Source organism: Gobio gobio (genome assembly GCF_949357685.1).
Source record: "Gobio gobio genome assembly, chromosome: 22".
In the NCBI taxonomy this organism is placed as follows: Eukaryota; Metazoa; Chordata; class Actinopteri; order Cypriniformes; family Gobionidae; genus Gobio; species Gobio gobio.
The window spans coordinates 10,549,784-10,566,607 of record NC_137118.1 but is presented as its reverse complement, the minus strand read 5'-3'; the positions used below and the strand labels follow the sequence as shown (position 1 = coordinate 10,566,607).

Here is a 16,824-nt window from a genome sequence, read left to right as displayed (position 1 = left end):
AGAGAATAAAGGAGAATAAAGTTTTGAATGGATTGTCCTATTTCCGAGACAGGCGCATTATCGGTCATCTTAGCGGAAGTAAACAACTGCAGCTTCATGTGTAATATGCTCTAGTTCTGGTATACACTTTTATTTTATTATTTTGAAAAAAATGGACAGATTTGTTTGGACAAATGGGCTCCTTGAGATGAACGAAACGTTAGTAATCCAACAAAGAGGAGTGAGACTTTACGACGGGGAGGACAAGGTATTTCATTCGTATATAGTTAATGTGGATTCAACTGAAAGTTATAAAGTGACAACCATGTGGAAGATTTGTCTTGACAAGGATGCATAAGATTATAGATAAGCACAAGTATATTTTATATCATGTTGCTTATTAATGCTGTTAAATGCTGTTTAATTAGACATTGTATGATATTGAAGACTAACACTTTACAATAAGGTTTCGTTTGTTGACATTATTTAACATGAACGATGCTTTAAAGCATTTGTTAGTCTACTAAATACGTTTTTTAAATTTAAAGTTCTGTTTGTTAACATTAGTTAATGCTTTTATTCATCTAACATGAATTAACAATGGTAAATTGTATTTTTATTAACTATCATTGACAAGGATTATTAAATGCTATTAAAATGTATTGTTCACTTTTAGGTAGGGCTGTAAGAATATATCGTGCCACAATATATCGCAATACAAAAATGCAACAATATGTATTGTGGATAGGGACAATCTGTATTGTGTATATTTCACCCAAAATTAAAATAAAAAAAATTATGAAACTATGAAAATTCAAGTTTACAGGGTTTTAGTGTCAGTACTACAGTAAACTATTTTAGGGTTCAATTCTAGCTATTAACTAGTTGCTTATTAGCATGCATATTACTAGGATATTGGCTTTTTATTAGTACTTATCAAACACATATTAATGCCTTATTCTGCATGACCATATTCTACATCCCTTAATCCTTACCCAATACCTAAAATTAACAACACCTTACTAACTATTAATAAGCAGTAAATTAGGAGTTTATTGAGGCAAAAGTCGTAGTTGCGTTCCCCATACTAAACCGTTACCATATATAATGTATAATAATGCAATTCGAGAATATTTGTGGGTCCTGATAATGCCAAATGGTTTGTGTTACCAGTAAAAAGTGGATTTAAAAAAATATATATCTAGTCAGTGACAGTGCAAGCATATTTGTCTAAAATAATTCTGTATTTTCAGCTTCAGAATCATGAATACACTATATTGCCAAAGTTTTGGGACGCCTGCCTTTACATGCACATGAACTTTAATGACATCCCATTCTTACTCTGTAGGGTTTAATATGGAGTTGGTCCACCCTTTGCAGCTATAACAGCTTCAACGCTTCTGGGAAGGCTTTCCACAAGGTTTAGGAGTGTGTTTAAATAATTTTTGACCATTCTTCTAGAAGCGTATTTGTAAGGTCAGGCACTGATGTTGGACGAAAAAGGCCTGGCTCGCAGTCTCTGCTCTAATTCATCCCAAAGGTGTTCTATCGGGTTGCACTTGGTGATGTAAGGCTTGGATGCAGCTGCTCGGCCATGGAAACCCATTCCATGAAGCTCTCTACACACTGTTCTTGAGCTAATCTGAAGGCCACACGAAGTTTGGAGGTCTGTAGCTATTGACAGAAAGTTGCCAACTTCTGCGCACTGTGCGCCTCAGCATGCGCTGACCCCGCTCTGTGATTTTACGTGGCCTACCACTTCGTGGCTGAGTTGCTGTTGATCCCAATTGCTTCCACTTTGTTATAATATCACTAACAGTTGACCGTGGAATATTTAGTAGTGAGGAAATGTCACGAATGGACTTATTCCACAGGTGGCAACCTATCACGGTACCACACTTGAATTCTCTGAGCTCCTGAAAGCAACCCATTCTTTCACAAATGCTTGTAGAAGCATCTGCATGCCTAGGTGCTTGATTTTATACATCTGTGGCCATGGAAGTGATAGGAACACCTGAATTCAATGAATTGAAGGGGTGTCCCAATACTTTTGGCAATATAGTGCATTTGTATTCTGGTGTCACCATTGTCCTGTGCATTGGGTTACCAATACCAAGTCCAAGCCTATTCATTTCCACCCATTCCAGCATTTTAATCAACAGTAAAAAATGTTTAACCTTTCACCATATGTCTTGGAGTATCACAATAATATCGTATCGTGATATGCATTGAATCGTGACATGGGTATCAGTACACCCTTAATTTTAGTTCATGCTACTTTTAATACAATACCATTAACAAATGCGAACTTATTGTAAAATGTTACCTAGAAGACAATATTAAGATATGCTTTACTTCAATAAATAGTGTATATTAATGCTCCTTAGTTCACAATTTCCCTGTTTCCTCGTTGACAGGCCAAACTTGATGTGGGAGCCATTCTTCTCAGTACCCATCGCCTGCTCTGGAGAGACCAGAAGAATCATGTAATGTCATCTTCGATATATTTTGTCGGCTCTTAAATTGAGTCATCTTTTCTTTCTGTCCTTTTGCTTTAAACAAATAACATTTGAAAGCAGTGTATTTGCTTACCTTTTTAATATCTCTAATATGTTTTTCTGTAGGAATGCTGTATATGCATACCCTTGTCACAGGTCATATTCTTTGAGGAGCAAGCAGCAGGCATCGGAAAGAGGTGACTGCACTGTAACATTAGCATGCAATTAATACATCTGACAAATGGAACATGCTATAGTAATATTGGAGGCTACACCCTGTAAATCTGCTTATTAATCTATATATTAAAACTAAATTGTTGCCTTTTAAACCCTGCAGTGCCAAGATTGTAATTCATCTGTATCCATCCCCTGAAAATAAGGAGGCTGGCCCGTACCAGCAGAGCAAGTACTCTTATATAAAGCTGTCATTCAAGGAACATGGGCAGATTGAGGTCAGTATCTGAAGGAGTGATGTCACAGAAATATTTCAACTGAGGTGATGCTTGGAGCTTATTACTCCACTAAATCTGGCTTAATACAGTTTGCATAAGCAATAAGCAGTCATGACATTTAGACAGGAACGGAGCAGATGAGATGTTAGGAAGGTGTAAATAAGGTAACGTGCTGTTTGGTGTGTAGTTTTTCAGACGTCTAACAGAAGAGATGACTCAGAAACGATGGGAGAATACACCTGTCTCACAGCCGATCCCCACAGGAACAGGACCCAAGGTCAGCTCAGACCGAGAATTTGAATGATACATAATGTTTTGATAAAACACTTTTTTATATATATATATATATATATATATATATATATATATATATATATATATATATATATATATATATATATATATATATATATATATATATATGTGTATTTTTTATTATTATTTTGTAAATATGTATGTTTTAATGTCTTAACTATTATTATAACTATCTAGTGTCATTTTAGTGTTATTTACAGTTGCGAGAAAAAGTATGTGAACCATTTGCAGAATAGTGTCCTGAATAAGATATTTTACTTAAAAATTTACATATAGTCCACAAGATCCAAAAAATAGCTGAATTTATAAAAATGACCCCGTTCAAAAGTTTATGAACCATTAATTCTCAATACTGTGTCGTTCCCTGGAAGATCCACGGCTGTTTTTTTGTTTTGTGATGGTTGTTCATGAGTCCCTTGTTTGTCTTGAGCAGTTAAACTGCCCAATCTTCTTCAGAAAATCCTCCAAGTCCTGCAAATTAATCCGTTTTCCAGCTTTTTCATATTTGAACACTTTCCAGCAGTGACTGTATGATTTTGAGATCCATCTTTTCACACTGAGGACAATTGAGGGATTCAAACACAACTATTACAAAAGGTTCAAACATTCACTGATGCGCCAGAAGAAAACGCGATGCATTGAGAGCCGGGGGTGAAAACTTTTGAACAGGATGATGTCCACATTTTTAATATTTAGTATGGCCCTTTTGAAGCAACTGAAGATGCTTACGTTTCCCGGAAGAAAAATTAAGTACAATATACCTTGATCTTCAAATTCAATAAGTTTTCACTTTGGCTCTCAATGATTCGTATTTCCTCCTGGAGCATAATTCTTTTGTTTATTTAATATTTCTATTTTGTGACAGTGCTGTTCAAATACACTACTTGGTCCATTCCAAAGTTTGGGTTCAATATTTTTTTTGTTGTTGTTAAAAGATATTAATACTTTTATTCAGCAATTGAAATATTTGTATTTCAAATGAATGCTGTTATTTTTGACATTTCTATTCATCAAAGAATCCTAAAAAAAAACATTTATCACAGTTTCCCCAAAAATATTAAGAAGCACACGTGTTTTCAACATTGATAATAATAAGAAATATTTCTTGAGCATCAAATCAGGATCATGTGACACTGAAGACTGGGGTAATGATGCTGAAAATGTAGCTTTGCCATAACAGGAATAAATAACATTTTAAAATAAATCCAAATATAAAGCAGTTATTTTAAATTATAATAATATTTCCCAATATTGCTGTTTTTACTGTATTTTTTATCAAATAATTGCTGTTTTGGTGAGCATAAGAGACTTCTTTAAAAACATTAAAAATCTTACCGACCACAATGTTTGGCAGTGTATGTTGTTTTACTTTAGATATATTGGTTTATAATATATTATATATATATATATATATATATATATATATATATATATATATATATATATATATATATATATATATATATATATATATATATACTGTATATGATAGACAACTTTCACATTTCTATGGCAGTTGTTTAAAGATTGTGTCCTGTAAAGAACAGGCCATGGCCCTGAAACAGTGACCCCTGGCAAACCCTTTCCTTCCTGTTCCTTTGTTATTTGTGTGCATTTCTTTAGTTATTGTTTATGCGTGTTCGTGCTTAACAAAGAGAGACGCTCTTTTTTTTCTCTTCTTTTTTTCTATGCTTCTGTAGGCAGGAAAGACACGCGCAGTGGGCATTGTGGGTATTGAACGGAAGTTGGAGGAGAAAAGAAAAGAGACAGATAAAAACATTTCTGAGGTAAGAAAGAAAGAGAAACAGACTGACAGGTAGTCATATCTAACCTAAAGAGCTCTGGAATACTAGCTTGAGATAATAAGGAAAGCTGTGGCCACAATCAGACATTGGGCGCCGTGGCCCCCTTTTGAAGGGCCCCTGATGTTGAAAGAAAACGGCACCCTGTGTTTAATGCTATATGACCTCATAGCTCTGATTAGCTTCCTGGCATAGCTATAATGGAAGATAAAAAGAGAGTGCACAGCAGTCAGATATCCTGTTAGGTGTGGGCACACCCAGTGATTTACAGGTGATTTTTGACTCTTGATAAAGAGGTATTTTGGATATCATCTTTCACGTTTCCATTCTAATATCTGTCTCTTATTTCAGGCCTTTGTGGATCTCAGTCAACTAATGGAAAAGGTCAGTAGGTTGTCAAGCAGAATACAGCCATGGTCAGGCTTATCAGTTTTGTTTCAGCGACTCACTATCTTCCTCTACAGGCCAAAGAGATGGTGGAGCTCTCCAGATCCATTGCCAACAAAATCAAAGACAAACAGGGTGACATCACAGAAGATGAGGTGAGATTAAAGACCCTGAGGTGCACCAGTGTTTCACTGGGAAAAAAGAGCAAAACATGTGATTGGCTGAGATATTTGACATTAGCCAATCAACAATCACATACTGGATTTTATACACTACCATTCAAAAGTTTGGGGCAGTAAGCTTTAAAATTTTTTTTTTTTTTTTATGTTTTTTGCTCACCAAGGCGGCATTAATTTGATCCAAAAATACAGTAAAAACTGTAATATTGTGAAATATTAGTAATAACTTTTTCCGATTTGAATATATTTGAAATGTAATTTATTCCTGTGATGCAAAGCTTAATTTTCAGCATCATTACTTCAGTAAAAATCAACCTTCAAAAATCATTCTGATATGCTGATTTGGTGCTTAAGAAACATTTCTTATTATTATTAATGTTGATAACGGTTGTGCTGTTTAATATTTTTCTGGATTGTTTTTCTGGACATTTCTGGATTGTTTTTTTCAGGATTCTTTAATAAATAGAAAGTTCAAAAGAACACCATTTATTTGACATAGTAATATTTTGTAATATTATAAATGTCTTTACTGTCACTTTTAAACAATTTAAGGCTGAATAAAAGTTTTTCTGTCTTGAACATCTGAATTGGTAGTCTATACACACATATGAACTTGTAAGTGGAGGTTGTTGCCTTTTTTATAAGGCTGTTTCCTCCTCAAAGTCTATTACTGCTTTTATCCTGCTTAAGTTAATAGGCTTTCTAAAATTACATGTAGATAACAGTTGTTATGTGTATTGTTATAGCTATGTGTATAGTTTTATTTAGCCTGCATATGCACAGATATGCCTCTAATCGTGTAGATATCAATCCTTCTCTTTTGAATAAAATAATACATTTGATTATGTATGTATATCTGTCGTTTTCTCTGGCTCAGTGGAGTGTCTGTAAATCCAAAGCTTGGAAAACATTGGCAGTGTAATCCACACAGAGCTCAGAAATCCCGGTGGCTCGCAACATACACTTTGCACAGGGATGTCAAGGGCCAGGAAATTAGATAGTGACACAAATAGAACCTAGAATCGAGCTGAAAAGCAGCCAGGATTGAGATCCACCAATCAGAGCGCATATGGTGCATGTGTCTTAAGTGCAGGATTGCATTCAAATGGACACATATAAATATTTATTGAAAAGAAAATGACCTGTTATTACAGAAGTCCACAATCAGATGAGGAAAAAACTTTGGCACATCTAAAAATGAGTCGATCCATTTTGTTCTGTAGAAATGTTGAAGTTCAAATGCTAAAACTGGCTGTTAGAATTTCACAGTGTTGTTAGTAGGCTATATATTTAGTGTAGCGTTGCAATTAGATTAGTCATGTTTGTTTTTTGTGCCTTCTGACAGACCATCCGTTTCAAGTCTTATTTGCTGAGTATGGGTATAGCCAACCCAGTGACCAGAGATACACACGGCTCTGGCACACAGTACCACATCCAACTCGCCAAACAGCTGGGAGACATGCTGCAAGCCCCACTGGAGGTAATAAGCCGTGTGTGTTTACAACCCCAAATCAGAAAAAGTTGGGACAGTATGGAAAATGCAAAAAAAAAAAAAAGAAGTGATTTCTAAATTTACTTTGACTTGTATTTCATTGCAGACAATATGAACACAAAATATTTCATGTTTTGCCTGGTCAACTTCATGTCATTTGTAAATATGCATCCTTTCCTGTCATTCAGACCGGCAACACATTTCACAAAAAGTTGGGACAGTAAAGCATTTACCACTTTGTAATGTTGCCATTCCTTTTCACAACACTTAAAAGACGTTTAGGGACTGAAGACACCAAGTGATTAAGTGTTTCAGGTGTAATTTTGTCCCATTCTTCCTGCAAACAAGTCTTAAGGTGGGCAACAGTACGGGGTCTTCGTTGTCGCATTTTGCGCTTCAAAATGCGTCACACATTCTCTATTGGAGACAGGTCGGGACTTCAGGCAGGCCAGTCAAGTACCCGTACCCTCTTCCTCCGCAGCCAGGACTTTGTAATGTGTGCAGAATGTGGTTTTGCATTGTCTTGTTGAAATATGCATGGACGTCCCTGGAAAAGATGTCTTCTTGAAGGCAGCATATTATGCTCCAAAATCTCTATGTACTTTTCAGCATTAATGGTGCCTTCACAGAAGTGCAAGTTACCTTTGCCAAGGGCACTGACACAACCCCATACCATGACAGACCCTGGCTTTTGGACTTGTTGCTGGTAACAGTCTGGATGATCCTTTTCTTCTTTGGTCCGGAGCACACGGCGTCCATTCCTCCCAAAAAATACCTGAAATACTGATTCATCTGACCACAGTACACATTTCCACTGTGTGATGGTCCATCCCAGATGCCTCCGAGCCCAGAGAAGTCGACGGCGCTTCTGGACGGCGCTTTTCTGAGATTTTAACAGAGTTATGTGTGTTGAGCATCATAGAAGTCAATGTTACCATCCATTCATTTTGATTGTAGGAGAAAACTAGTTAATTTAAAAAAAAATTGCGCTATATTCAACTTCCGGGTTTAAATTCATCTTTGTATCAACCTCACAGAATGTGATGTTTTGTCGTACTATAGTACAGCGATGACTCCTCGATGTCTCATAATTATTCACTAAGTCTGTGTGTCCTTATCCTATGAGAAGACGTCTTGCTTAATTATTCACGAGTCTTCGTGTCCTTATCCTATGAGAAGACGTCTTGATAATTATTCACAAGTCTGCGTGTCCTTATCCTATGAGAAGTGCCTCGCTTAACACAGCAGCACGCATTGATTGACAGGCGCTTCAAACAGTGAGATCGCATTCAGTGAGTGAGAGATGCATTATTGGATCCAAAACGAGTGATTATTTTTGCTTTATAAGAATTTCTGCGTTGCATAAGTTCTCTTCAGTAGATCCTGAGTCTTCGAAACAAACACAATTCATCCACACTGTGAGTGTAACCGCTCTTTAAGCCCATTAACCGATCAAACGGCTCATAAGTTATCAATGATGCAACAGCATGTTCGTATATATTTTATATGCAGATAACATGCGGATTACTGTGCATTTATTTGTGTAATCAATGATAGCTGTCGATATATACTTTATGCATTTGTGTTATTTAAGGTGAGCTTACACAACCATGTGTATATTGTATGCTTTGATGCTTTTAACTGTGAATCAGAAGCCGTTGCTGTGTTGTTGTTGTCAGTCAGTCTCCCCTTGTCCCCCTCCACTCCGCTGCTTAACCACGCCCACTTTTATAGCATTTTTCAAAACTGTGGTGAGAACTGACGGCTGCTAAAACAGGGGGTTTCATGACCCTTTAAATAGTGAAACAACATTACTTTCTTGATGTGCGTTCACTCTCTAGACTTGATATTTGAAGGAAAAATACAATCGTGGAAGTTTTGATCATGCAGTCTGCGACGTACTTATCGTGTGTGTGTGTGTGTGATGCACGGTTCACACTTATATCCACCGATCGGGCGGGCCAAGTAATAAAAAAATAACATTCCAATCAATCGCAGGTAGATGAGCGATAAATCATTATGTTTGTTTGATAAAGATATTTTGCGAGCCCTGTGGGACGAATCATTTCGGTTACCGTTTCTCACAGGCTTTCAAAACAATTCCTCGTGTAGCCTACTCACAGGGGAGCCGAAGCTCATTAAATATGCACAACTGTTATCCAATCCTAGCAATCCAAGTCTTCAGTGCGGCACACCCATCAAAACCCAGTGTTTCTTGAGAGAGCCTCAAAACCAGGGTAGAAAATAGCCTATTGCTTATTCATTATGCTGTTTTTGAATATAAAAACCACGTGAACGTCATAAGTTGACCTCAGACAACAGTATACATTTTTTTAAAAAGCCAGTTCATGACCCCTTTAAAAAACACAAAAAATACTGCACTATTAGCTTTAGACCAGGTTTTTGTTGGTCAATGGCCGAGTCGTTTTCAGTTGCCTCAAAATAGCAACGCGCCAACAATGCGCCTGCACACACCTCATTTTCAGACCAGCACGCCCATGGGCGAACAGATGGGCGTGAGTGCATGTGATATTTAATAAACGTGGAGCTGGATGTGAAAATGAAACTAGCAAAAAACACTTGCGTTGCGCGAGCCTTGCGTCGCATTGCGCCGGGTGTATGATACGGCCCTTAGTCGGCAAGGATGCAATAAATGACAGTAAAGACATTTCTAATGTCACAAAAGATTTCTATTCCAAATAAATGCTGTTCCTTTTAACTTTCAATTCATCAAAGAATCCTGAAAAATGTATCGCAGTAAGAAATCCAAATCTGCATATTATTAGCATGATTTCTAAAAGATGTGACATGTGACACTGAAGACTTGAGTAATGGCTGCTGAAAATTCAGCTTTGTCATCACGGGAATAATTTACATTAAAAAATGAATTAAATTATAAAAGTGTTATTCACATTGTAACAATAATTCACAATATTACCGTTTTAATTATGTCAAATAAATGCAGCCTTGAATAAGAGACTTCAAAAACATTTCAAAATCTTACAGAGCCCAAACTTTTGAACGGTAGTGTGTAGATCTATGTTCTTCTTAGTACAGTAATTGCAACTGAATGTAATATTTCATATCTGTTTGTTGATGTATTAGGTGAGTAGATGTGTATTAATCATGATAATGTACAGTCAGTTCATCATTATCTCAAAATCATCATTTTGTTGGGGTTTAATTTGCGATAAGGATCAGCTGGCTGTACATTTTGTCTTACAGTATGTCATTATGTCAATCCTTCCGTCCTTATTCTTCCTTAGCCTCTACTGATCTTCGTTATTACTGTCTCTGTAGGAGCGTGGAGGAATGATGGCCCTCACTGAAGTGTACTGTCTGGTGAACAGAGCCCGTGGGATGGAGGTAAGATGAACCTGGACAGCTACAATCAAGACAGCAGCATCAGTGTGTCTTTACATAGAGTTAATCAGATCTGATCCTGATCTCATTCCCAGCATTAAGAGTGAAGCTGATGATGGCACAGCCGTCTGGAGAGTAGAGAGCAAACTCTCACATGAAATCAGAGCATGATGGCATTGGTTGTGTTTGCATGTATATGTCAATATCACCACGTTTCGTATAACTAACTCTCGAAATAACTTTATTAACATAAGAACAAATTCAAAAATTGAGTTTAAAAATTTAAATTATTAATAGACATCAGGATCTTCTGATTAGATTTCTATGGGTGCAGAGAGATCTTATATTTTCAACTTTTATTTTTTGTATGTATGTTAGTGTTGTAGTCAAGACCACCTAAACCGAGACCAAGACAAGACCAAGACTTTGAAGGGTCGAGACCAAGTCAAGACCAAGACCAAGACAGGCCGAGACCGAGTCAAGACCAAGACCAAGACAGGCCGAGACCGAGTCAAGACCAAGACCAGTGCAAATCCCCACATTGCATGACACACTTCTGATAAAATGTGGAATATGCATACAATTGGCACTTCTCTCGTGTGTGTGGGTGTGTAAGAGAGAAGTTTTGATAAAATAATCAACAGGCATTGCTGATATGTGGGAATTTATCTTTTTCTTCTATAAGCAAATAAATGCGAATAAACACTTAAGAGCTGAAATGAACTTAACCATTTATTCAGAACCCCCTTTCAATGGTTTGCCATCCACCTAACACGATGCAGGCATTTTGGCCAAAAAAATTACAAAAATTGTAATTGGGAGAACCTCAAACATTGATGACATTATATGCCAGATCTGAATGAACTGCCGTGGCAAAACACTTCTAACAAGCTTGCCACCAAGGACAAAACATAAAGCTGTAGTTAATGAGAAAAATTCAATAAAATCTGATCAATGGGAAAAGTGGGTAAAACTTTACAATACGGGTGCACTAGTATGCATTAATTCATCCTTAATTAATGCACAGATAATCATGAGTTAATGTATTACTAATGGTGAACTAACCCATTTATTAATGATCACTGCATCAGCAACTAATGAAGATTCTACATGATTAATAGATTAAGTCATCATTAAATTGTTATCAGTTAAATATATCATAACGTATTAATTCCTTAATAACATATTATACTAACTAATCATTTAAATTAATTACCACAACGGGTCAAAGCCACGCATTTCAACTTCCAGTTGTCTGCTTTAATTAATCATTAGCTAATGATTTACAAATGTGTCATTATGTTATGACTTGTTGAGGTACATGACTATTTACTAATTGATTAAGTAATATTTACTTGTGGTTATGGGTTTTGAATTAATTATGAATTAGTTAATAGTCATGTGCCCCAACAAGTAAAGTCATAACACAATGATACCTTTGTAAATCATTAGCTAATGATTCATTAAAGCAGACAACTGGAAGTTGAAATGCATGGCTTTGACCCATTGAGGTAATTAACACGTTGCTTTACATTATTAGTTCATATAATATGTTATTAAGGAATTAATACATTGACACATTTAACTAATAACAATTTAATGATTACTTAATATATTAATCATGCTGAATCTTCATTAGTTGCTGATGCAGTAATCATTAATAAATGGGTTAGTTCACCATTAGTAATACATTAACTCATGATTATCTGTGCATTAGTTAAGTATGAATTAATGTATATTAGTGCAAATGTCGATAGAAGTTTGACGTGGTCCCAGCCGTCTCAGTAAGCGCCGCGTTGCAGAACTTACACACTGCTGTATGTTTTCTTTTGGATGCATTTTTGCAGATGAACTCTTTGTGGTTTAGGTAGCCAAATTGGATAACAGAAGATTTGGCTGACATCTCTCCAACAGCCACGGTCACGGTGACGGCACAGCTTGCTCTCCTGTCTCAAGCATTCACGTGTGGAGTGTGTGTGTGATGCGATGTGGGGGTTGGCGGCGCGGCGCGGCGCAGCGCAGGGAGGGGAGGGAAAACTAAAAGTATTTAAAATTAGACACGAGTCAAGCTTTTGGTCTGAAGTTTTTTGTCTAATCATCACAGTAATGATGTTAACAAATAATTTCGTGATATGCTCTCAGTTGTGGTCTTGACCGGTCTTGAAATTAAATCCCGAGTCCTCTGAGTCCGAGACCGAGACGAGACCGAGTAAAAATGCGGTCGATTCCGAGACGAGACCAAGACCTTTAAAAAGTGGTCTCGAGACCGGTCTCGAGACCAAGACCGATCTCGAGTACTACAACACGAATGTATGTATACATCTATTTATTTATTGTATTATTTCTATTATGTTATTTAGGGTGGCTGGAGGCCTTAGGGGTGGGGGGCTATTTTTTGTACCAGTTTTTTTGCTTGTTGTTCTCTTTATCACACATTTTGTAATTGTTGTAAAACATTTTATATGTCAGCAGAATTTTAAAGGGTTAGTTCACCCACAAAATGATGTCATTTAATTTCTCACCCTCATGTCGTTCCAAACCTGTAAGACCTTCGTTCAAAACATATTTTTGATGAAATCGGAGAGCTTTCTCTATCTTTCATCATTGACAGCTACACAACTACCACTTTGACGCTTCAAAAAAGTTAATAATGAGATTGTAAAACTAATACACATGAATTGAGCGGTTTAGTCCAAATTTTCCGAGGAGACTCAATCGCTTTATATGATGAACAGATCTAATTTAGGCTTTCATTCACATATAAACATTCATCAACTCACAGTTGTGGTAAATAATCAGTTGTGGCTACCGGAAGCTCAAGCATGTTCGCTTGACGTGCGAGAACCAATGAGATTCATTCTCGTACTACGCAGCAAGTTTGAGCTTCTGCAATGACCAATGAGCTTTGTTCTGGTGTGTTACGCAGCACGTTTGAGCTTCCACAAGAACCAATGAGGTTCATTCTCGTGTTACGCAGCACGTTTGAGCTTCCACAAGAACCAATGAGGTTCATTCTCGTGTTACGCAGCACGTTTGAGCTTCCACAAGAACCAATGAGGTTCATTCTCGTGTTACGCAGCACGTTTGAGCTTCCACAAGAACCAATGAGGTTCATTCTTGTGTTACGCAGCACGTTTGAGCTTCCACAAGAACCAATGAGGTTCATTCTCGTGTTACGCAGCACGTTTTTAGCTTCATCCAAGAACCAATGAGGTTCATTCTCGTGTTACACAGCACGTTTGAGCTTCTTCAAGAACCAATGAGGTTGATTCTTGTGTTACGCAGCACGTTTGAGCTTCCTCGAGAACCAATGAGTTTCATTCTCGTGTTACGCAGCACGTTTGAGCTTCATCAAGAATCAATGAGGTTCATTCTCGTGTTACGCAGCACGTTTGAGCAAAGTCTCTGGGTCTCTGGGTTTGGAATGACATGAGGGTGAGTAATTAATTACATTTTTGGGGGGTGGGGTGAACTAAACCTTTAATTAAAAAACATGAGAATAAATTATTAATAAAACAATATAGTTCAATAAAACTGCTTATGTTTTAAAAAAAATTACCTGGCAAATCAAGGTCATGTGATGAAAATCTTCCACCAAGGCTCAACAAGGCTGCATTTATTTGCTCAAAAATACAATAAAAACACATTTCAATTTAAAATAATTGTTTTCTTTATGAATATTATTAAATATTTAAATAGAAAACTATTCACTATTTTAAATGTAATTTATTCAAAACTGATATTTCAGCATCATTACATTGTGTCGCATGATCCTTCAGAAATCATTCTAATATGCTGATTTGCTGCTCAAGGAACATTTATTATTATCAGTGTTTATATGTGGAACCTGTGATATATTTTTTCATGATTGTTTGACAGCATTAGTTTGAAATAGAAATATTTTGTAATATAATAAATGTCTTACTGACCCTAAACCTTTTTTTTACCTTTTACTTGGTTACACCACATGACATTTTTAGAGTCATTACATTTCTTTGAAATGTCTCATATGACAAATGCATAAAGATCTATGTAGTTATAGAGTATAACCTGTATCTCACAAATTTCTTCTCAGCTTCTCTCTCCAGAGGACTTGGTCAATGCCTGCAAAATGTTTGAGTCACTGAAGCTTCCTCTACGGTAAGGGTGTGAGCATTTATATTTGTGTGTGTGTTTGTGTGAGTAAACGGGAACGAATGTGCATGTGTCTGTGCAAGCCAGGCTTTGTACGCAGAAGCAGGTCAGCGTGGGATCGGTCAGCCACTTCCTGGCAGACTTCCTGTTTTCAGGACCCATGTCCGCCCTCAGTCTGTTTGCTGCATTTTCCACCTTTCAAAAGAAAACAACCATTTGACTCATAAACCGCAGTTAGGTTGCATACAGTTAGATTATGAAGCAGTAATGTCTTGTTGGGTTCTTAAGTAAGCTGCAACAAAAGCCACATTTTTCTTTCCCTGTCAGGTTGCGAATATTTGACAGCGGGGTGATGGTGGTCCAACTCCAGTCCCACAGTGAAGAGGAAATGATTGCCTCAGCTCTAGATAACGTGAGTGTCATGCCATCATTTTCCCCCCATCTGTGAAATCACTTATGTGGCCGTTCAAACATCATGCAGAAACTTTCTGTCATGTTTAATTACGGGTTATTAGAGTAGAAATTGGATCGGATCTATAACCACAAACTTGTACAGCCAATTTCTTCCTCTTCTATTAAATGGTCGTGGTCAGGAGAGTGAGAGAAGGTTCCCATTTCATTCTAGAAATTGCATGAAATGAACCACCTTCAAAGTGCTTTTGGACAAGACGCAGCTAGCAGATGTGATCGGGGGTGGTGTTTTAGGTCAAAGAGCTGGACTGTGAGGCGTGTCAGATTAGAAATTTCCATCCCTTAAGAGTCCAAAACAGATGTGGTAAAAAGAGGAATGTTCAGAAAAACAAAGCAAACATATTTGAAGATCATTTGACATGAGATGGCAATTATTGCTCAATTCACATTGTTTCAGCCATTAGATTTGGCATATGGGGGAATCTTAGGAAACCTGTCAAGATCATAACTGGGTCATATTTCACTCTAAAATAAGAATCAGAAATGAGATTTTGCTCAAAGAAAATAAAGCCATTAAAATATTAAAGTAACCATTGAGATTGTCCCAAACAATTGACATTGTAATGCAAAAAACAATACAAAAATATACAATATTTATATAGCATGGTAGTAGCTATTGTATAGGTTATTTGGACTTCTATATGTTTTTATATATATATTTTTTTTTTACTATGAATAAATAAGTAATAAATAAAATACTTCAGTCAGTGCATTGTGATAATGAGGATTTTGCAATAATCTAAAAACACAAAGCGTTGGTTTTAGTGGGAATCCATTTGATTTAATTGAGGTTTCCTTCTCTTTTTCCGTTCCCAGGTGTCTGATAAAGGCTCCCTCACTGCTGAAGAGTTTGCCAAGCTATTGGGACTGTCAGTTCTCCTTGCTAAAGAAAGGTACAGAAGACGTCCCTTTCCATATTTCATCAATAATTCATCCCTCAAGTGTCTTCACGTTATTTTGATGTGTCGCTCTCTCTTACACAGGTTGTTATTAGCTGAAAAAATGGGTCACTTGTGCCGAGACGATTCAGTAGAAGGTCTGCGATTTTATCCCAACCTGTTCTGACGCATGAGGCCGATATGTTATCGAACCTGGCTCCTGTTGGCCCCAGATCCCTCTCGGAGCTGATAACTGACAGTGGGCACCCACTTTCCACTGTTTGTGTCAATAGGGTCTTTCATGAATGTTGGTTAAGGTACTTGCGGACGTTACTGCATCTGTTTCTTCTGTGTGTAACATGTTTAGTGATTTCCACAGCCTTAAATGAATGGGGGATTACAGAAATGTTCATGGAGAGGATGATGTAGATACTGTGTGTGATTCCAGCACATTCAATGCAGTTAGACTGTCAATAAAATATGTAGGTTACTGTGCATTACATATACATCAAGACGTGGAAAAGAAACGGAAACCTTTTAATTATAACTCAGGAAAAAACATTCAATGATTAAAGAATTAGAAAATTAATCTGACTGAAACTCTTGGTTAGATCAATCTGCTTATCCCCTAATGTAAAAATAAAGTCTTCCACACTTATAAAATATTATTTCTTTTTAAAAACATTTTCTGTCTTTGGGTTTTCTTTCACGTGTTCTTATCTTATGTTTCATTAGTGTTTTTCATTCGTGTTCATTATATCAAATGTTTCACCAATGTTGTTGGACTTTTATGGCACTAATTGCTAATACCGAGGAATAATGTTCTGTTTTTCTAAGGTCTATTCTACCAAAACATGCCAGCCAGCAATGATTA

General features: G+C 36.7%; 1 protein-coding gene across 3 annotated transcripts; it reads left to right on the top strand.

The window, feature by feature from the left end:
• Positions 1-50: 50 nt before the first annotated feature.
• Positions 51-16,628, top strand: vps36 (vacuolar protein sorting 36 homolog). Of its 3 annotated transcripts, XM_079804125.1 has the most exons (14): positions 51-247; positions 2,397-2,465; positions 2,604-2,674; positions 2,815-2,929; positions 3,117-3,206; positions 4,945-5,031; positions 5,398-5,430; positions 5,511-5,588; positions 6,958-7,092; positions 10,405-10,470; positions 14,543-14,607; positions 14,929-15,013; positions 15,889-15,965; positions 16,056-16,628. In XM_079804125.1, the coding sequence occupies exons 1-14, from the start codon at positions 152-154 to the stop codon at positions 16,135-16,137; spliced, it is 1,149 nt and encodes a 382-aa protein (XP_079660251.1). In that variant the 5' UTR covers positions 51-151; the 3' UTR covers positions 16,138-16,628. The 3 variants fall into 3 exon arrangements, with proteins under 3 accessions (XP_079660251.1, XP_079660252.1, XP_079660253.1); XM_079804126.1 differs by lacking the exon at positions 6,958-7,092; XM_079804127.1 differs by lacking the exons at positions 14,543-14,607; positions 14,929-15,013; positions 15,889-15,965; positions 16,056-16,628 and adding an exon at positions 10,846-11,426.
• Positions 16,629-16,824: the final 196 nt, after the last annotated feature.